At 38.8% G+C, this 23,179-nt stretch overlaps 1 protein-coding gene across 1 annotated transcript; it reads right to left on the reverse strand.

Moving 5' to 3' along the window:
• Nucleotides 1–2,507: 2,507 nt before the first annotated feature.
• On the reverse strand, nucleotides 2,508–2,996 carry LOC118739838 (the record flags this gene model as incomplete). Its single annotated transcript, XM_036471334.1, has 1 exon — nucleotides 2,508–2,996. A coding segment is annotated over exon 1 (489 nt), but the record flags the coding sequence as incomplete, so codon positions are not given.
• Between the last annotated feature and the right edge of the window lie 20,183 nt (nucleotides 2,997–23,179).

Here is a 23,179-nt window from a genome sequence, read left to right on the forward strand (position 1 = left end):
AATTGTTGTTATTCCTTACAAAGCTATTATAACTTCATTCGTGTAAGGTTGTTGTGACAGCATAAAGGACTCGACATATACTTAGGGGCTATTCAAGTATTACGTAATGGGGGGGTGAAATAATACAAACGGCAATAACGCAAATTTGTGTTATTTCCCAATTGAATGTGAAATAACACAAATTTGCTTTATTTGATTTCTCGTTGAGCAATAAGACCAACTTTTAAACTTAACAATTGAGTAATAAAGCAAAATAGTGCACATATGTGAGTAGTCACCCAGATATATTTGACAAAATGTAGTACATGAACAAGTTAAATGGACGGATTTGTAAGCATACAATTTTGAAAATGCCCAGCGTCGCGGCGGTTCGTGTTCGCGCGCGGCCCTGCGTTGTTGTTGTTGTTGTAGCGGCACTACTAAGCCCCGCCATTTTCGGGTCTACTTTCAATCATTGTCGTCGAGCTCAACTAACGGGAGGCCCAGGAAACGAGCTGTTTCGATGGTTTCGGACCAGAGGGAGAGGGGTGTTAGTTGAGTCGGATTGAGCTGGCATGTAAAGAGGTGGTTGGTGTCGTGGGGGGACTCTCCACATGCCGGGCACTCATTGGGGATATTGGGGTCGAGTCTGGACAGGTAGCTGTTAAGGCGGCTACAGTATCCAGACCGTAATTGAGCCAGGGTAACGCGGGTCCCTCGTGGCAGTTGAAGCTCCGTCTCTTCCACAGGTGGTGATTGGCTCGTATTACGGCATTCATAGGTCGAGAGTCGAGGTAGGTGGTAACTGACTCGCTATGAATGTCGTTTATGGCTCGTCTGTATATCGTCGGGTCCAATGGTTGGTCTATGTACTGTTGGACTGCGTCCTGGTACACGAATAGGTGCCCCCTGACGTGCCTGGGCGGAGGCTCCTCCTGAAGCAACAGTCTGTTAGGGTGTTCACTTCTGTGACACCCCACCAGAAATTGCTTACATAGCATTTTGTTGTGTTCCCTGACGGGGAGCACTTGGGCCTCGCTGTGCAGGTGGTGCTCAGGCGTTATCAGAAGGCACCCAGTCGCTGTCCGGAGTGCGGCGTTCTGACAAGTCTGTAGCTTCGTCCACTGCGTCCAACTAGTCCCCGGCGTCCAAACTGGCGCAGCATAGTTTAGAACCGTCCGGCCAATTGCCTTGTATGTTGCCAGCAACGTTTCTTTGTCTTTGCCCCAAGTGCTGCCGACGAGCGACTTGAGGACCTTGTTGCGGCTCTGTACTTTATTGACAATTGCGGTTGTGTGCGTGGAGAAGGAGAGCAGGCTATCGAAGGTGACACCTAAGATTTTTGGGTTGTTTACAGTCGGTATTGGTGTGCCGTCGACGTGTATACCCAACTCTAGCCTGACCTCCTTCGTCCAGGTGGTGAAGAGGGTCGCCGTTGATTTCGTTGGGGAGAGTGTTAGGCTCCTTGCAGTGAAGAAGCGAGAAAGGCTGGAGAGATAGTCGTTCACTTTTGAGCAGAGGTCATCAATTCCATTCCCGGACGCCAAAATCGAGCAATCGTCAGCGTATGAGATCAGGGAAACTCCCTCAGGTGGTTGAGGAAGTTTCGAGATGTAGAAGTTAAATAGTAAGGGGGAGAGAACACCACCTTGTGGAACCCCTTGTTTAATCCTTCTTGGTTTCGAGGTTTGATCTCGGAAGATTACTGACGACTGTCGACCACTCATATAATTCGCCGACCATCGCTTCAGTCCCTGTGGGAGTGAGGAGGCCTCGATGTCTTCTAGTAGCGTGGAATGACAGACGGTGTCAAACGCCTTTGACAAGTCCAGCGGTACTAGGACCGTTCTCTCACAGGGGCGGTTTCGATTTAGGCCACGAGTTATTTGTGTGTTTATGGCGTTAAGTGCTGTTGTTGTGCTGTGCACTTTACGGAATCCGTGCTGGTGCTTAGCTGGGGTCAGGTGGCAAGTGAAGTATGGGAGTAGTAGGGCCTCAAGCGTCTTCGCGACCGGGGAAAGGAGCGTTATCGGGCGATAAGAGTCTCCTTTGTTGGCGGGCTTTCCCGGTTTCAGCAGTGGGACCACTCTCTCTGATTTCCACACATCAGGAATGATGAGAGTGGCTATGGACAGGTTGAGGACCTCCGTAAGGTAAGCTACTCCCTTAGGCCCTAAATGTTTTAGCATCAGCATGCAGATTCCGTCGGGTCCAATGGCTTTGGAGGCTTTCGCCTTCCCGATGGCCCCCTTCACTTCACAGCTGGTGAAAACAAGTGGTGCACTGTTTTTTGGCAGCTTGTGCAGCCTCCTGGTCACTCGACGTTTGGCCTTGTCTACCGAAGGGTGCAGTGTGAATTGCCTACTAAAGTAGGCTGCGCATTTCTTCGGGTCCGACGAAGCGCGACCTTCGAAAGAGATTTCCACTCTGTCATCACGCTTCGTTGGGTTGGACAGGGACCTCACGGTTGACCAGAGCTTACTCACACCAGATGTGAAGTTACAGGCCTTCAAGTGCTCCTCCCACTTTTTCCGCTTATGCTGATTTACCAGTTTCCGAATCTCCAAATTAAGGTCTCTCAGACGGGGGTCCCCGGGGTCGACCTGGCGTAGGTGGTCACGCTCGTTTGCTAGTACAGCTGCTTCGGCCGGGAAATTTGGGCGGACTTCCGCGATGCGTCCGGACGGGATGAAGCGAGCCGCTGCGGCAGTGACTACCCTGCGGAACTGGCTTTCGCCAGTGTGTATGTTTGTGGGTGTGGGAAGGGCGGCGAAGCTGCTCTCGGTGACTTCCGCGAAGCCGTCCCAATCAGCTTCGTTGAAGTTGGTATAGGTTCGGTGGTCCGCGGGAGCAAAGTCGGTGGGCTTATTGATCGAGACGACTATGGGTAGATGGTCTGATGCTAGTGTTAGCATCGGTCGCCATGAGATGCTATTGATCAAACCAGCGCTAGCAATTGTTAGGTCTGGCGAGCTGCTGCAGCTACCCATAATCCTGGTGGGGGCGTCGTCGTTCATGGTGCAGAATGTCGAATCGTCTATCTGCTCAGCCAAAAGGTTTCCGCTACGATCATTGGCCAGGCTTGAGTGCCATAGATCGTGGTGCGCGTTGAAGTCACCTACTACCATTCGGTTTTCACCTCTGAGTAGCGCACCTATGTCAGGGTGATATCCTGCCGGGCAGAAGGTGACAGGGGGTATATAAACGTTGAATATTTCGAGCTCGACATCGCCTGACCGGACTGCTATGCCCTGACATTCTAGGGTGGTGTCCCTCGGGTCGATGTCTTCTTCGATAAGCCGATACTGCACTGTGTGGTGTAAGATGAACGCTAGTCCGCCACCATTATCTCGCTCGCGATCTTTACGGAGCACATTGTAGGCGGCGCAACCCAATAGAGTTGAGTTGCTGTGCAACTTCGTTTCTTGGACCGCAGCTATCAATATGCCGTGCCGACCCATAAAGACTACTATCTCCTCAATCTTGCTCTGGAGTCCGTTGCAGTTGAGTTGTAGGAGTTTCGTATGCCTTGGGAGGCTGGTCGCGATACGGGGGGTGAGGGAGGAGTGAGGTCTACCTGTGGTTGGGAGGTTTGCTGCTGCCCAGAGGAGCTTCTCGGAGCCGTGCAGGCTCTTCGGGTGTTGGGTGCGTTGCGCGAGCGGGTAGCCGTGGAGGCTGATTGTGCCGTTTGGCTTGAGCAGCAGGGAGCCACATAGCTTGTGGTCCACTCCCGGTGAGACCTAAGACCAGAGCAGGTTCTTAGGTGACTCCATCCGTTGCATGAATTGCACCTAACCGAAGTGGAGTTTGGATGGAGTCGATTCTGGCAAACACAGCAGAAATACGTTTCTGGTCCGGGGTTGGGCTCTACGCCCGCCCGGAGAAGAAGGATGCGGAGCAATCCGGCTGCAAGGAGTTGCTCCATGGACGAACAATGATTGAGGGGTATCGCCGATCTAAGAGGGGTTAGGTCGCCGAAACAACAGCCCTTGGTCGGGTAAAACCCGAGTCATTCCGGTACGTAGAACCGGCTGTCTTGGGAATGAGTCATTCCGGTACGTAGAACCGGCTGTCTTGGGAACGTCACAACGCGTCGCGCTCGCGCTCGCGCTCGCGTCCCCCGTCCTTTCCCCTCCTTTCGCAATTATGCACTGGTGGCATTATAACCGTTTAGAAAAATGAATAATAATAAAATGACACTAGTTCACTTCTGAAACTGCTTTTTAATGTCTAATTAATGGGAATTATTGTCGGCCGCCGTGGTGTAGTGGTAAGCAGTGCGCGCTTTCACACATCAGCACCTGGGTTCAAGCCCTGGTCAAAGCAACATCCCAAAAATATAGAAAAAAGTTTTTTCTTAACAGCGGTCGTCCCTCGGCAGGCAATGGCGAGTGTATTTCTGCCATGAAAAACAGCTTCTCATAAAAATACAATCGCCGTTCGGAGTCGGCGTAAAACTGTAGGTCCCTCCGCTTTGTGTGACAACATCAAGGCGCACGCCAAACACTAACATATGTGTAAGCGCCAATCTATTATTATTATTATTATTATTATTATTATTATTATTGTTATGGGAATTATTGCGTATGGTGTTATTGCATGCATCCCACGCTTGGTGGAATTATACCAGGTGAAGTAATATTAGAGTGAGAATAAAGATTTTGACACAGCCTTATTTGAAAATTTGCCTATAAAATGTGACTATAAGGCAGCCGAATGTTAGAAAATAAAACGAGAAAGCTGTTTTATTACTTCACCTGTTTATTGCGCCATTTATCCCTCCTGCTCGTATGTAAAATTTTACATATTTTTCACCGACTTCCAAAAGAGGAGGAGGTTATCAATTCGTCGGAATATTTTTTTATTTTTATTTTTTATTTATTTTTTTTATGTATGTTACCGCATAACTTTGGACCACGTCAACCGATTTCGATAACTTTTTGCATCGGAAAGGTAGTGTCTCAGAGGTGGTCCCATACTAATCTGGTTAAGATCCGATCAGTGGATCATGGGATATATAAATATATATTTTTATATGATAGTTGAAGTCGATTTTTTTTTGCTAAAAATTACTTGTTACACAACTGTTTGGTACCACATGTTTGCTTCGTCTTCGCAAACGAAATCTGCAGTTCGGAAATAGCGAAGCAAGTGATGATAATGCAGAAATTTTAACTGCATTCCATGCAAACATTTTAAGGTTTTCTAGCAATATATTCAACATATCAGAAAGCATGCAGACAAAATTCATACAAAAGCGCTATGTCCAATTTGCCGAGCAGTTATTAAAGACGACGCTTTCCCTACATTTTGTTAGGCTAAGTAAAAATATTTTGTCAATATTACTTTCTTCATATATTATATCACGTTTTTTGTTTAATTGTATTTTTGGAATAAACCATGGTGGAATAATAACAAGGTGTTGTCAGTAGCGACGTGTTTGTTGTGATTTTGACAAGATCGGCATGCTTATTTTCAGTGCTGCCGATCTTAATTTTTATACTACTATTCGTTGGGAAATAGTATCTAAAATACTTGGTGTTTTCAGAACAATATTAATATTTAAAATTGCTGGATTTGTATAATTTTTGTACTCAAAAAGTAGAAAAATAAAAGATATCGTGGTTATCAATGGAGAAAAACTTTCACAAAAATAGTATGGAAAGGTGATTTTTTATATTAAATAACTTTTGCTGCATTGTCATAATATTGAGCCAAATGAACTACTGATACATTAGAATAGAGTGGTGGCATGGTTAAATTAGGAATTCGCTTATATTATCGATATTTATGTGTTTTAATCTATTTAGAATATCATTTACAGTCTAATAGGAAATTGTCTTATTTTACGGCTTTTACTTTTTTAAAGTTACAATATATGTCCAAACTGTGTGGAGCTGCCGATACAAACATATATTCAGGCTTATAAGCCTGTAATTATACATTTTTCTTCATTTAATTTGAAGTAGTATGCACCAACGGATTAAAAGTAGTAAATAATTAGTACCTTTTCTAGTACTTTAAAATGCGTGACCGGAATAGACCTGCCGAAAAAGTGAGGTTAAGTTACTGACAACAACTAAACAAAGTTCTTTTTCCTTCTGTCAGTAAATTGTTTTTGTTACAAATAGTATAAATAAGGAATGGAAAATAAGGCAAAATTTGTTTTATTTCCAGTCTTTGTTGAAAAGAAAGCAAATCTCAGATTTTGGTATTATTTCCCAATTAAAAGTGAAATAAAGCAAATTTAGCGTTATTACCGTTTGTGTTATTTTTAGAACGATAACTACATATATTCAAAATTGCTGGATTTGTTCGAATTTTTGTCCACAAAATATAAAGAAATAAAAGATATCGCAATAATCAATGCAGAAAGATAAAACTAAAAAAAGTGCTGTCAAAAAAAAAAGTCAATCAGCCTTATCATGAGTTTCATTTTCCCCGAAATGCTTCACTTTTCACTTTTGGTTTGCATGCATTAACTATGGGCGGATGAAACATTTTCGGCTGAATTTCTTTCGGGCGAAGCTCAGGATAAGGCGGAATATAATCAAAAAAAGCATTGCTCAAGTTACTCGAATCGCTCGAAAATTTTCGAGTAATGAGCATTGAACAAATATACGAATACTCGTTGCTCATATGCCCAGGCTGTTTGAAAATGTGCGAACAAAATCGAGAGCTCTAGTTTTCATCAATTTAACCGGGGGTTCGTCGATACCGGTGGGAAAAAAATACCACATAGGTAATATATGCCCATGAAGGCTGTTCGCAGCTGCTGTTAGTGTTTTCGTTGTCATTTCTTACATCCTTGGTTTACAGTTTCGCTATTTTAATTTGACCAGCCAATTAATAATAAATCCGAACCGGCGTATTAAAGATGATAAAATATGACTTCCACTTCGATAAATATATCTAAAAAACTAGTGCAGACACCGATTGGAATGAGTGAAACGTGAGTTTCAAGTAGTTTTCAGTGAAAACTTGTGTTCGTTTGACAGATTTTACAAATTTGTTTTTATAACTTAGCTTAAACAAGAGTTCATGGTATTCGACTAACTGAAACTAAGCGGTTAACCGAATAATGGAAAATGAGCGGTTAACCGAACAGTCGATTTTTTGACTATTCGAATATCGCCTACCGAATTACTGAAGTCAACTGATATGGTATTCGAATAATTCGAATATTCGATTCGATAGTAAGAATACTAATTCGATATGACCAACCTGCGTGAAGTAGGATGCGAATAGTCAGTACATACATAAAATTACACTAATAAATCTGTTATATATTTTCCTTTACTTATGTATGTATATTGGAATAGTATACAAAACAGAGTAATTCTGTGTTCGTATAGAATAGTAGCTTATGTCGAGCTGGCTTTAGTATAATACGGCATTCCTTTTATCCTTTAAACGACAAGGAATTTTTTGATGAGACTTATACGATGTTTCCACGTTTCGTAATTCGCTCTCTAAGTAATTCGTGAATTACCCTGTTTCCACGACACACATTAGTAATTCGTTTGGCAGCTCTAGTTCTTGTTCTTCGCTATTTATTATTATTTTTGTGTACTGCAAATTTCGAAGATGGAGCTAAAGTTTAAGTTATCATCAACAATTTTAATTTATATAGAGAATATTTTACTAATATTATTCTATAACTAGAGAAAGTGCCAGCAAATGGGACCAGGCCGGTGAAAACTTCGATATATTTCCGATAAATATTAGAGAAGGCACCGATTCGTTCGTCATTCGCAACTCGTAATTCGATCTGAATAACCTACCAATAAGGTAATTCGCTCTCAAAATTTTGTATGGCGAATTACGTAATTCGGAAGGTAATTGGCAAGGCGAATGACGAATCGGAGAGCGAATTACGAATCGTGGAAACGCCGTATTAATAAGAATATTGGCTTGCTAGTATCGGAACAATTTCTTGCACGTATATTTGCCAAAAGTTCTTCAACGGCTCGGTGCCAATGAGTCATTCGTAATAGTGATGTACAAAAATTTTTCTTTAAAAATACGCATACTTTTTAAAAATATTTGTTTCGACACATTTTGCAATATGACTGTGCAATTATTAAATTTATTAGTATAACTCATATTAATTGATTAATCCCACAATCCGCTTTAAGAGCTGGCGCTAAAAATTGGATAAAATCCTATAATAAAGCGAGATCAGCTATTCCACAATTTCTTCAAAATCACCTATAGTGTCTGAATGATTTACATTTCTGTTGTTGTCATATATTGAGCTATTCAATCTTGATAGCATACTGTTTGATATTGGAAACGTTTTGCAGCAGAAACTATTAGACTTCGTATAACACCTTATTCGAACTATTGAATTAAGGCTTTCCAACCTCATCCTATTTCGAATCTTAGTTTTTGTTGAATTCATTACGGGAAAAACGGGCTCAACAAAACATTTGAAAGATAATAATATGAATTTACTTATATTTCCAAACATTTTACTGCCTGTTGCTGTTTTCACTCCGTAAGCAATTATCCAAAATTATTCAGAGTCGGATGGAATGGTTCTGAGAAAAGTTATTCCATGGGAATGTTAAAAGATTTAAATATTCAGTTTCCGCTGCTTTTCTTTCCTTCAAAGTCAAATCGTGAATTGGCAGGTCTCTGAAACTCGCCCTCTTGTGATTCACATACTTTTATGGTGACAAAATCAAAGCTTTTTTAAAAGTATTTAATTGACTAGGTAATCGTTTCAAAAGTTCTTCGATTAGCGTGATTAAGCATTTTTAACAGTGTTTTAATATACTTTTTAAATTAAGTTTATCACGCAGTTCATTAGCCTCTTCTGCAAAATTATCGTGGAAAATTAAGTTTTGTATATTTTTATAATTGGAAAAAATTTATTTGATGGGAAAAAATCGCCAAAAATCGCGAATGGCGATTTCCTAAATTTTTACGCGCAAATATCTAAAAAATATCGCCAAATCTGTACACTCTGATGTTACCCTATACTGTAGCAGTTGCAATGGTAGCGTTGTTGTTATTAGACATTGTTGTTGATATTGTATTGCTCTTAAAATTTTTGTGGCGTCCTAGCTCGCTGTTATAACTTTTGCCACACGGAAATTTGCCGATATAGTGTCAGCATTTTTGCTGGCAACATAACATTTAGCGGGAGCGCATTATGTAGTGTAGTTATGTACATATGTATGTTTCCAAGCGCAGTTTAGCCGACGCTTCGTCAGCATTCATGTAAGCGCTTAGGCCGGTGTAAGATTACACATATGTATGTACATAAGGGTTGTCCAAAAAGGCATGTGGCAAAACTAAAGTCGGAATTTTAATGCCTAGGATTGTTCTAAATCTAAAAATCATACCATATATTTAAAGCTTCCTCAAAGCACTCAAAGTTTTCCAGGTACTTTATATGAAAAAAAAAACAAATTTTTCGTTTTAACGGTATAGAGCTCCTGAAAATCAATATTTTTCGATTGGAGAACTCTGTTTCTCTTCAGGAGACTTCCAGTAATAATAACCAAATGTTTATTTTAGCAAAAAACTGCTAATATTAAAAGATGGTTAAATAAATCATTGGGTATTATGTTTAAATGTCTCCTGAAGAGAAACAAAGTTTTCCGATCGAAAAATATTGGTTTTCAAGAATTATAACCATTTCTACGAATTTTTTCCCATATAAAACACATGGAAAAGTTTGAGCGCTTTGAGCGACCTCTAAATATTTTTTGATTTCAAAATAAAAAAGGGGTATATTTTTCGCTTTCGGAGAAGCTCGGCCAAACACTAACATATGTATATGTAAGCGGCAATCTATTATTATTATTATTATTATTATATTTTTCGCTATAGATCAATCCCAGGAGGTGAGAGCATTAAAATTCAGACTTTACTTATTTTGGGCCACCCTAATGTACATATATCGCCAAATGCAATACTTCTTCTGAATAGAAAAAATTTCAACTTGGTTAACTTGTTTAAACGGTAGTCTACTCCATAAAGTTACCAGTAAATAAAAATATGTAGTAGAATCTCTTATGAAGCGTATAGCTGCAGAAATGGCTAACACTTAAAAGGTAAAATAACTATTATGCTGTGTGGAAACTACTTGGTATTTAAATTTTTTCACGTGTTAATAAGTGTCATTTGAAAAGTATAAATGATCCACGAAAGTTGTGAAATCATACTTTATTATTATTATAAAATCGAAGCTCTTTAATACTTTCTCAAGTAAATCATGCTTTTACCAGATAATTTTAAATGTAGTGAAGTTTAAGTGGTTTTAGAGTGAAGCGATGTATGTACATAAGTAAAAAAAATATACATCGATGCTTTTGCATTTAACGTATGTATTTTGTATATAAATAGCAATACCATTGAAAAATGTTGGAAGACTTGGCCAGTTGTAGCTCAGTTTGGAAAAACTTTCGAATATTTAGTTGAGCAAGTTTTTGATCTGTTTAAGTTAGGTTGGGTTATTCTGGCTGGCTAACTGCCTCACATAGACCAATATGTCCGCAGTGATGCCAATATAAGTTTTAGTTAAGTATATTCGAAGTAGACATCATTTAGTATGTCAACGCTTTTTGACTTTTTCAGAAGTGCTTGAAGCCCAAGTGTTTTCACGTTTTTAAGACTATTAAACTCTGGAACTCCAAAATATATCAGCAGGACAAAAGCATATGATGTGTTCTAGGGTCTCTCTTGTTTCCGTCCCCATGAATTTCCTGCAAAGTTCATTGACCAGTGACTCCCATTTTAAAGTCCTGTTAGGACACCTATCTAAGGATAGAACGATGAGAGTACCGATTACGGAATACTGATACTTTTCTTGAGTACTGAGGGGTATCGGGAACTCGGTACTTTTTGACAAGTAAGTATGGCAGACCCAACATTAATAAATTTTAGTGGCCAATTGTAAAAATCGAAACAAACAAATTTTTAAAAATTACATATCGTCAACATCAATGCAATTGAAAGTTTGAATTTTTGCAGGTGAAGTGAAACACTTTTTAAATCACCAAAAAAAGTGCTTAGTTGTAAAGATTCAAATAAATCTCGTATTTTATATGAGAAAAAAACAAGATATAAAAAACGCATTTTTGAAAAAGTGTTATATACGGCCTTTTGTATGCATTAACGGTGATGATCTACATGCATATGGGTGTATGTATGTATATTAAATTATGTATTAATAAAAAATATAAATGTATGTAAATGAATTTGTATTCTTGAATGTTTTTACTGATAACACCGTGTGACAAAAACAAAAAAAAAATTTAAAACGCACAAAAGAATCGATACACTCACGAAACTATTTGCCAAATATAGTAAAACTGCGTGTTTAATTCTTCACTCTGACATCGGGATTTTTTTCAAAGGACTTTGAAAGTTTAAAGATATGATTAATTCAAAAAATTATTTAAAACAAGTAAGAAAGTCTAAGTTCGGGCGCAGCCGAACAATAAATACCCGGCGCAAGTATTAAATATATGTTTTTCACCTTTCCGAAAGCTACCGCTACTTGGTAAGCCGGGGTGTATCAATTTTGAGTAAATTAGCGTCCTTAAATTTCGAAATATTGAAGTTTCAAGCATTTCTGAAATTTACCGTTATATGAAAAGCGGCCGTAATTTTAGTCCGATTTCAATAATTTTCAACGTTTTGCTTTTATTTGCAAGCACAACAACCATACCGAGTTTGGTACAAATTGGTAGAACGGTTACCGAGATACATATATATATGATCATAAGTGGGCGGTCCAGGCCCATTTTCCAGAATTTTATCATGAACGTATTTCTTGGTAAAGAATTGTTGCAAGCATCAATTTTGAATAAATTATCTTTAATATTTACTGATTTATCGAAGATTTCGTATTTCTCTAAATTACCGTTATATGGGATGTGGGCGTGGTGATTGTCCGATTTTAAAAGTTTTCGGCCATTTGGTATGTTGTAACTGTGCCAAGTTTGGAAGAAATTGGTGCAGCGGTTACCAAGATATACACATTTAACCATAAGTGGGCGTGGCTACGCCCATTTTCCAAAAATTTATGATATTATTATTTTTCGTCTGAAAATTATTGTAAATATCAATCTTGAGTGAATTATCTTCAGTAGTTACTAAAATATCGCAGTTTTTGTATTTCTAAAAACTACCGTTATATGGGAAGTGGTTACAGTCCGATTTCGCACATTTTCATTACCACCCTACCTTGGATAAATGGAAACCTACATACCAAATTTCGTTGAGATATCTAAATTTTTGCTCGAGTTATCGTGTACACAGACCGACGGACAGACGGACGGACAGAGAGACAGACATGGCTTAATCGACTTCTCTATTCATTCTGAGCATTTATGTATACATTTGGCTATATCTATCTCGATTCGTTTTGGCTGCTACAAACAACCGTTATGTGCACAAGTGCGCTCGGGTATAAAAATCAGTGCAATGTAGAATAACAATAAAGTTTTTAGGTTAACAAGGACGAACAGGTTTTGAAAATGCGCTTTTTAATAAATTGTATCCTTTTAAGTTAATAAAGTTTGCAGGACGAAATTCGGTGACGAGATCGTGCGTATATTAGTCCTCTAACAATAATAAAAAAAAAAAAAATATTGCAAATTTTCAAGTAATAGTTCTACAAAATTTTTTCTTTTATATGATACCCTTATTCTTATCCTACGCTAAGAGAAAAATCAACCAAAAATTGTTTAATATTACCAAATTCAAACTTGAAGAGGACTCAACGTGATTTTTGATTAATATTAACAATGGTAACAATTTGGTAATATTAACCACAATTTTGTTTACATTAACCAAAAATTTGGTGGACGATTTTTCGTTTGAATACGTTTGTGTTCTGCACTTCACAGAGGCTTTTCATAATTCGGAGATACAAAACAAAAACTTTTATTATCATTTTAACATGTTGCCTCTGACGAGATTAGCAAATAACAGCAAGCATCTCTACACACTCATCTACAGCCGCTTTATTAACATGTCTTCAAATTTTCAAATAGAATCAATTTTCTTCGTCGTTTGATTTGGTTCGGCACTTCACAAAGGCGTTGTGTAATTAAGAAAAACCAGTAACAGAAAATATAAATAAAAATTATTATCGCGCTGACGGCATTCGTACTGCTGGAAGTCAAAATAACAGCAAGCACCTCTGCTAGTTCAGCCACTGCCTTAAGTTGTTCTCAAATGTTCAACTTAAATCACATTTCTTACAATCGGTTTATTGACCATGAAAAAATCAAACCCAAAACTTGGTTAAAAAAACCACTGTGCTTATTGCTCAGTGTACATTGCACTGAATATTTAAAATAAATTTTTTAATTAATCAAAATTTTAAATTTCAAAGTCCTTTTAAACAAATTCTGACGTCAGAGAGAAAAACTAAGTACGCAGTTTTACTATAATTTACCCATAGTTTCGTGAATATATTAAGTTTTTTGTGTGTAAAATTTACTGTTGCACGGTGTAATACTATACGTAATGAACTGATAATTTCTGTTTTATAAAATATACAACGCACTTGTCACGTAAGTAGGCAAAATTTTCCCTTTTTACTTCTTCTTTTCTCTTTCTTAATAGTAATACCACAAACGGCAATAATACAAATTTGTGCCATTTCCCAATTGAATGTGAAAAACACAAGTTTGCTTTATTTCATTTCTCGCTGAGCAATAAGACCAACTTATAAACTTAACAGAAAATAAAGCGAGAAAGCTGGTTTATTACTTCACATATTTATTGCGTCATTCATCCCACCTGCTTGTACCGAGTATACGTTCAAATTTAGAAGTCTGAGAGTAGGTGAGATTTTACATACAAAAAAAATACTGATAAAAATAAAGTTTTTCACAAAACCAAGGTGGAAATCTTTAAATTGCTGCCCGTATTTTGTTTGTAAGTCAAATATGAGTGGCATTGTGCTACTATGATAGCACGGCCGAGTAATCATAGTCAACTTATGTACAGTAAATTATAGCCGCGATGCGAAAGAGAAATGCGATGCGATAGGCAATCGCCACAGGGTATTACTTACGATGTATTTGCCTATCGCATTGCATTTCTCTTTCGCATCGCATTACTTAGTAGCCCCCTGGTCTATGGTAAAGCCACAGTGATAACTGCCATTCAGTTCATTGACGGTGGGCTCCACACACAATACGCTCGAAGGCTGATACCGCGGTAGTTGGTGCGAACTATAAACCTTTAAATAGATTATAAATAGAAAAAAACAAAACAAAAGAATGCGTCCGTGCACCAGGATTTGAACTCGCGGCCAATAAGTTGGTAGTCGAACGCGCTACCATTCGGCTACGGCAGCCGTTGAGATAATTTGGAAAAAAGATATAAGTTCTGTTCGCTATGCAAAAAACTTGAACCAGCAAATTTTGACAAGTTTTAAAATATTATTTTTGTTGTTATTTAATTTCGGTTAGTTTTTTATAGTTCGTTCTTTACCAACATCCGTATAAATTACGGTGACCATATTTATGAGAGCCGAATACGGGACAAAAAATAATTTTGCAAACTTTTTTCCCACACACAAATTTTTTCTTGAAACAGTATGCTTATAGTAACATCACAAATTTGTAGGATAATTTTCTCGAGATTATTACCCCGTAAAATTTGTTAAAAAAATTCTTAAAATTTTAATATAATAAAGTGTGATTTTCGGTAAGGCAAATTTTTGGCAATTTTTTTTTGTTGACGGCGTTACGCATATTTTTCATACACCATTTTTTTTTGAAAGAGAAGCAAATGAGCTTCACTTTCCACTCGCACTTTATTATACTTAATTTTAATGAGTTAAAAGACTGTAAACCAAATTTTTTTCTAAAGATTCTAATAAAAAAGTTTGAAATTTTGGCGAAACAGAATTAATTTTTATATTGCACAAACTTGGAAATTTGGTATTATATGGTTTTTGTTAGAAAAAGAGCTTTACTTTCATAAAATAAATAATAAACATTAAGTAAACTATGGAAAAATATCCAAAACTTACTAAAATGTCGAGTCCTAATGTATATTTTGACCACTGTATGTATTCCTCGATTCGAATCACAGGCATTCAGATGATGCTTTCCATTTCCAGACAACCGGTCAGGTACGAGCATGATTTTTAATTTCGACCAAACTCAAACACATTGTTTGTTGGTCTAAATAATGAGACACGTATTTTTTCTTTTGGCTCGGAAAAATTTTTCGGCCGAAATAAACGCGATTTTGTTTTTCAGGCAAAAATCGATTATTCGAATTGACAGTGAGAATTTTGTTTTTAAATGCCCATAACTTTGTCAAAATTTAATAGATTCCAACAATGTTTTTACTCAAATGTCAGTAATTCTTGTCACTTCAAGATAGAATGATATAATTATTGATTTTCATTACTTAAAATTTTTTATTTAACAATAAACAAAAAGTGCAAATTTTTTTTTTTAATTTAATTTCTCAAAAAGTGTATTTTTTTTCTCTCAAAGTTTTTTACCGGGAAAGAGACACTTTGAAAAAAATGTATTTGAGTTTGGTCGAAATTAAAAATCATGCTCGTACCTGACCGGTTGTCTGGAAATGGAAAGCATCAGATTAGAAAATAATAATTGTTTATAAAGAAAATTACGATCATATACCAACATCACTTAAAACTCGTTCATAGGCATGACATTTTAATGAGCCGTTAAGGCGTCGGAACTCTGAATACGTGTCAAATACAGAACATTAAAAGAAATACAGAACATTTGGCGTCCCGTATAAAATAAATAAATTACCAGGACAATGGGTCAAAAACGAGGACTGTCCCGTATAATACAGGACAGATGGTCACCGTAGTATAAATACAAGTTTAAAGGCAGTGTCACACGTTAGGGTATTTGCCAAAATTTGGTGTAAATCGTATCCCAATTGTGTGAACACCCAAATTGTTTTTCACTATCCCAATCACGAAAATTAATTTATTGAAATTTTTCAATAGAGCATCGCTGTATTGTACCAATCTTTTGATTACAAAAAAAAAGTGTCCCATTTTTTTTACCAATAGCCCAATATAAAAATGTACAAATCTGTACAAATGTACCAATCGAGTGACACTGCCTTAAAAATATATGCAATTTAAAAAAATTCTACAAATTTTCGTTAAAATTTCGAGTTTTTTAATTAAATTCTGAGTACCAGTTTTGTAGCCCATTGAATTCTAGTAGAATAAAGTACAAAGTACAAGTTTCAAATGGCTAAAAATGTCGATTGATTTTAAAAAATTTTTAAAAGTTCGAAATTTGTACGAGAGTTTGTAAGTAACATCCAAATTGTATATTTCTCTTTATTATCTGAAAATTTGGATAAACAAGAGCCTGATAACATTAAAAAACAAAATCGCAGTGTGGTACTTTTTGCAAATTTTATATATAAAAATTTAAAATAGCGAGTTTTGAAACAGTAACTTTTACATAGCTATCTTTTTTTAGCTTTTCGCGTTCTCTCTTCCAAGAAGATTGGTCTGCTTCTTTTTTACGACGCCTTCCACTAGGCACCGAAACTACCACGTTTTCTTGCAGTTTTCTAGGTTCATCAGAAGATGGAGGCTTTTGAAAGTGTATAAATTAGTATTATAGCGACTTTTGCAATAGTAGTTAACATTTGATGCTATTTTTTCAGAAAAGAGAAAGATTTTGCACTGTATTGTCAGAACACCTACATCCCATGACCTATAGAGTGTCATTTTTTGTACGACGAGAGAAGACTTTACTTCTCAACTGCCTACTCCGTCCAAAGTAGCATTTGTTGGCAAGAGTGATTCTCCGTTGGATTTCAAGGCTGACATTATTATTGGTGTTAATGCTGGTTCCCAAATAAACGAAGTCAAACTTGTAACTGTCAACAGGGACATGGGTACCAAGACGCTTATGCTCTGATTGTTCATGTGATGACAGGAGATGCTTCGTCTTGCCCTCATTCAGCACCAGACCCATTCGCTTTGCTTCTCTATTTAATTCCGAAAAGGCAGACCAGACGTAGCCCTTGTTTTACCGATAATGTCGATATCGTCGGCATACGCCAGCAATTGTACGCTGTTGAAAAGTATTGCGCCTGAGGGGTTCAGTTCTGCGGCTCTTATTTATTTTATATTCCAACATCAGATTAAAAAAAGTCACATTGTCTAAAACCTCGTTTGGTATCAAATGTCTCGGAGAGGTCCTTCCCACAGCCGCATTGGTTTCGCGTGGATATCGAATTCAGACATCGCGGCATAAAGACAACTTCTTTTCTTGCTGTTGAAAGCTGCTTAAAAATCAAAAAATAGATGGTGTGTGTCGATTCTATTCTTGCGAGGCGTTTCTAAGATTTGGCGTAATGCGAATAACTGATCTATAGTGGATTTACCAGGTCTAAAGCCACACTGATAAGGCCCAATCAGTTCTTTGACGGTAGGATTTAGTCTTTCAGGCCGATCCCGCGGTAGTTGGTGCGTATGGCGGGGTCGCCTTTCTCGTGGATTGGGCAGAGCTCTCTTAAATTCCAGTCGTCGGGCATGCGTATAAAAAAAGGTTATAGCCGCTTTTGTGGGTAAAAGACTGAGACACGCTAGAATGTATTTAATAGATTTAAATTTAAGTTGGTCTTGTTACCGACCAATGACATGCTAAATAGTAGAAAGGTACATTATTACTTGCTCCTGACACTATTTTGTGTTACTTACCGGAAATAATGAAAGTGGATTTTGTGAAACTGGACCGTTCGAACATTGTGTTATTAATACTATGACAGATACCCAAATCGTCAGCATCCGGGTCATGAAGTATTCTCCCGCACCCATAGAGAAATATCCGAAGGTAAGTATTTTTTACACCTTTCTTGTTTGAAGCCATTCTTCTTTTAACTATCATTTTTCACTTTTTTAAGGTCGCATACCTGGAAAGCGTGGCGGCGAAACAGGACGTCCTGCAACGGTAGATGTTAAAGTTGTGTTAGAGGAAGTGGAACTAGGTCCATCGACTTCAGGGAGAATGATGGAAAGACGGACTGGAATACCAAAAACTACAGTTCACAAAGATTTAAAATACCATCCCTACCACATTCAACGTGTTCAGGCTCTACAAGAGAGAGATTACCTGTCGAGGGTTAGATTTTGCAGTGAAATGTTGCGAATGCATGAATCAGACCCCAACTATTTTAATAAAATAACTTGGAGCGATGAATCATTATGCAACCGTGATGGTTATTTTAATTTACATAACCTTCACAGTTGGCAGATAGACAATCCCCACGAAATGAGAGAAGATCGTTCGCAGTACCGGTACAAAATAAATTTATGGTGCGGTATTTTTAATTGTCAGATATTGGGACCTGTGGAACTGCCGCCAACGTTCATCTCTCACAGTTATTTAGAGTTCCTTCAGGAACGGCTTCCAACTCTTTTAGAAGATGTACCCTTAAACCTGCGGCGAAGACTATGGCTGCAAAATTACGGGTGTCCTGCTCACTACGGGCGTGAAGTAAGAGCTCATTTAGACGAAACTTATCCTCGCCGATGGATTGGACGATACGGGCCAATCACGTGGCCCGCTCGATCGCCAGACCTGAATCCATTCGAGTTTTTCTACTGGGGCTGTTTTAAGGACAAAATTTATTCAAAAACAATTCAAAACGAAGAGCATTTGCGGGAACAAATAAATGGAGCTGCTGCTGAGATAGCCCAATTGAGTTTAAGATCTCTAAAAGGTGCCGAGCTTGTATTAGAGTAAAAGGTCATCAATTTAAGTATATTTTATCAATAAATGAATAAATTTTTCTTCAAACAACTCATGTATATTTTATTTCACGTGGACCCATCCTTCACAAAAAATATTGATAGATATAGCCCTTGTTATAGACTCTAGTCCGAATTCCGGTAAGTAACATAAAATAATGTCAGGAGCATGTAATAATGTACCTTTGTACTATTTAGAATGCCATTGGTCGGTAACAAGACCAACATAAATTTAAATCTATTAAATACATTCTAGCGTGTCTCAGTCCTTTACCCACAAAAGCGGCTATAACTTTTTTTTTCTATTCGAAATAGTAAGTGTGGCACCTTTCTGAAATATTTATTAAATGAGCAATTTTTTTGTGTAATGTAAAGCTATAGCTCAGTACATTTTTTCCACCAGAGATAGTCAGAGTTGGGGAAGAAAATATCAAAAAGTTAAAAATCCCAATATAGTCCTTATCTTATAATGGTTCCTTAATATATTTTAACTACATTGCATTTGAGTATGGGGAAGAAACTATCTGAAAGTATTTTACATAAAAAATTTACTAAGTATAGCCTTGTTTGTAGATGCAGTTAAAGAAAATACATGAAAAGGCACGATTTTTTTTAAATTCAAAAAAATTTAAATATTTCAAAAACGATGACACTTACCTGAAAAATGTTTGCTTATCAGGGAGCTCACCCCTCACCTACAGTATCGGTCATATCTATAGCACGCCATTTCAAAGTGATATTGTGTGCAACTTATGTTTATTTATTTATTTTTGAGAATTTTCAATTAAAATACAGTTCTTTCTCTAACAAACCCCATATAAATCCAAGTTTAACAATTTGTAGAAACTTCAAAAAAGTGCAACAAACTTTGACCTAAATTTCAAACTTTTTTCTCAGAAGTGTTTGAATTTTTCTGAATACACAGTTTTATAGCCCAATGAATTTTAGTCTGATAATGATGGTGGGGATAGTTCAGATTAATCTCCACCACTGCAAGGCGGCCTCAGCCGCACTTCTCCTCCGTCTCGCCGAAAGAGAAGAGGAGATCGCACTCATCCAGGAGCCTTGGGTCATAAAACATCGGGTTTGTGGATTGAATATGAAGGGATATAAGCTGTTCTATGTAACTGACAAAGGTAAACCCAGGTCGTGCATATTGATAAAAAAGTGTATTAATGCATTTCTCTTGATACAGTTTAGTGATGCGGACAACGTCATCATAGCAGTGGAATCAGGCGGAATGTCTATTTGGCTGGCTTCCACATATATGGCCCACGACGCAGACACACTACCTCCACCACAATCCTTAAGGAGCGCGGTAATGGAGGCCTCTAGACGCGGCACTCCGATGGTCATAGGAGCGGACGCGAATGCCCATCATCACATATGGGGCAGCTCAGATACAAATGAACGCGGTGAGTCGATATTCGAATTCATTATGTGCAATAACTTACAGGTTAGCAACGTAGGTTATACCCCTACCTTTGTGACGTCTGTTAGAAGGGAGGTCCTTGACATTACATGTGTCAATGAGCAGGGGGCAGAACTCTTGAATGACTGGAGAGTCTCAAAAGACAACTCCTTTTCAGATCACATGTACGTCGTTTATAACCTATACGTACCAGTAAGAAAACAACAAGCGGTCTTAAACCGCAGAAAAACCAATTGGAAAAAATTTGAAACAATATTTTCTAATAATATTTCCGACCTCACAAATCAAATAAACTCGGAACATCAACTTGATAACGTCGTAGACGATATAACTAAAGCATTTCATCGTGCAGCAAAATTAGCCTGCCCAATCAGGGCAACAAGTAGGAAACCAAAACCTCCATGGTGGTCCACTGAAATTGCAACCCTCAGAAGGGAATGCAGATCAAAATTTAATGAAGCTAAGAGATCCAACTCTTGGAGTGAATTTAAAGACTGGCAACGCCGATTTAAGTATGCAATAAGAGACGCTAAGCGCTCCTCATGGAGGAACTTCTGTCAGAAGATAGAAAGTACTTCGGAGGCCAGCAGACTGCGCAAAATACTATCTATGAGTCCCAGCAATATTAGCTATCTCATCAAGGAGGATGGTGATTGGACAACTAGCAGCGAAGAAACTCTAGAGCTTCTTGTACAGACACACTTTCCGGGTTGCCTCCACAGTAGAGTCACAAATACCCGAATCATAGGCAACCATGATGACATTCCAGCGAATATCATAACCGAGGAGAACATAAAGCGTGCTATTAGCAGCTTCCAACCGTTTAAATCTCCGGGACCAGACGGCATTATTCCCGCTGACCTACAGCATACAGCAGGAATGATTGCACCCATACTCGTACCAGTCTTTGGAGCAGTGTTACGAATGAATTATATACCCCCCAAATGGGAGGAGGTAAGAGTAGTTTTAATTCCCAAGGCAGGGAAAACTACACACACGAGACCAAAAGACTTCAGACCAATTAGTCTGTCGTCTTTCCTGTTGAAATCTCTAGAGAGACTAATAGATGGGCACATTAGAGACAAGGTGGGCAGCAAACTTTCGGCAGCCCAGCATGCCTACAACAAAGGGAGATCAGTCGAAACAGCACTCCATTCTTTAGTGCACACAATTGAAAGATCACTTTATTACAAAGAATACACCCTCGCGGCCTTCCTGGACATCGAGGGTGCTTTCAACAATGTATCTCCTGCAGCGATTATCTCATCTCTGATAAATCTGGGAGTAAGCAATTCACTAATCTCATTTATTGAACGAATGTTAATCGGCCGAGAAATAAGCGCAGGATTAGGTGAATCAGTAATAAAAAGGTTCCCCGTCAGGGGTACACCCCAGGGGGAGTAATATCACCGCTCCTGTGGAACATAGCAGTAGACAGCCTTCTTCGGGAACTTGAAGACATTGGCGGTCAGATAATTGCATACGCCGACGATATTGTAATAGCTATCTCGGGTAAACATCTCTCAACATTGACAGATCTGATCCAAAGATCCCTCAACAAACTATCCCTGTGGTGAAACAGGCGAGGACTGGGAGTGAATCCTGAAAAAACAGACCTTGTGCTGTTCACCAGGAAGCACAAGATACCTGATCTCGGGAACATAACTCTAGAGGGCAACACCCTCGCAATAAAGGAAGAGACCAAATATCTAGGTCTCATAGTAGATAGGAAACTAAACTGGGGGCCCAACGTTGCAGATAGAGTGCGCAAAGCAACAGTGGCACTATATTCCTGCAGCAGAGCAATAGGGGAAAAATGGGGGATGGAACCCAAAATAATACACTGGCTATACACGGCGGTGGTTAGGCCAATTCTCTATCACGGTATAGTGGTATGGTGGAACACCCTTGGAAAAGGGGTAAACTTCAAAAAAATGGACAAGGTTCAAAGGCTTGCCTCCACACTCATAACTGGTGCGATGAGAACAGCACCATCCAAGGCACTGTATGCCCTACTGAATTTTCTTCCGGTGGACCTACATGCCAAACAAGTCGCAAGTGGCGCGGCAATTCGAATGAACATTCTAAATAAGTGGTCAAATACCAGTTATGGTCACGGTAGAATATTAACGGAGGTTCCGGGGCTACCCGGATTGGTGGACTATGCACTTCCGGAACCTGCACCCGCTACAGCGTTCGCGACCCTCCTACCCTCAAGGGAAGAGTGGAAGCATGACGTTGTAAGTAGTGGAGAGTCCATCCATGTATACACAGATGGCTCAAAGCTCGAGGGAAGGGTTGGAGGAGGTGTATATTCCCATCACCTGGGAATCTCCCTCAGCTTTCGTCTCCCGGACCACTGTAGCGTTTTTCAGGCTGAACTGATGGCGATCGACAGGGCCACGAAACTGGTAAACTGTGATATGATATCCCAAGTTGATATCTATATCTTCACTGACAGCCAGGCGGCAATAAAGTCCCTCACGAAGCAGTCGACAACCTCCATGGTAGCCATGAAATGCCGCGCATCTCTTAACGAGATGGCTGAGTCATTTCGCCCAAAGGTAATATGGGTTCCGGGACACTGCGGCATAGAGGGGAATTGTAAGGCCGACGAACTGGCGCGACTTGGCACGAAACTTCCTTTTGAGGATATAAATGACGAAATAGGAATACCCTTGCAAACTTGTAAGCTACTTATCTCCGAGAGGCTCACTAAAGTAGCGAACGAAAGGTGGCAGGACGAAATCACCTGCAAAACTGCCAAAAAATTATGGCCGGTGCTCAGCGCCAACCGCACTGGCCTACTACTGAGTCTAAATAAGTCCAATATTAGATTATTAGTATCCGTCATAACAGGACACTGCCTAATTGGCAAGCACGCCTATCGACTTGGCCTACGCTCACATGACTTCTGTAGAAGTTGTCAAGATGAAGAAGAGGAGGAAACGATTCTGCACCTGATGTGCCAATGCCCTGCTCTATCTAGACGAAGACTCTCCACTCTCGGTAGGCAA

This window comes from Rhagoletis pomonella, unplaced genomic scaffold (genome assembly GCF_013731165.1).
Source record: "Rhagoletis pomonella isolate Grant_MI unplaced genomic scaffold, Rhpom_1.0 Rhpom_scaffold_00005, whole genome shotgun sequence".
Classification (NCBI taxonomy): Eukaryota; Metazoa; Arthropoda; class Insecta; order Diptera; family Tephritidae; genus Rhagoletis; species Rhagoletis pomonella.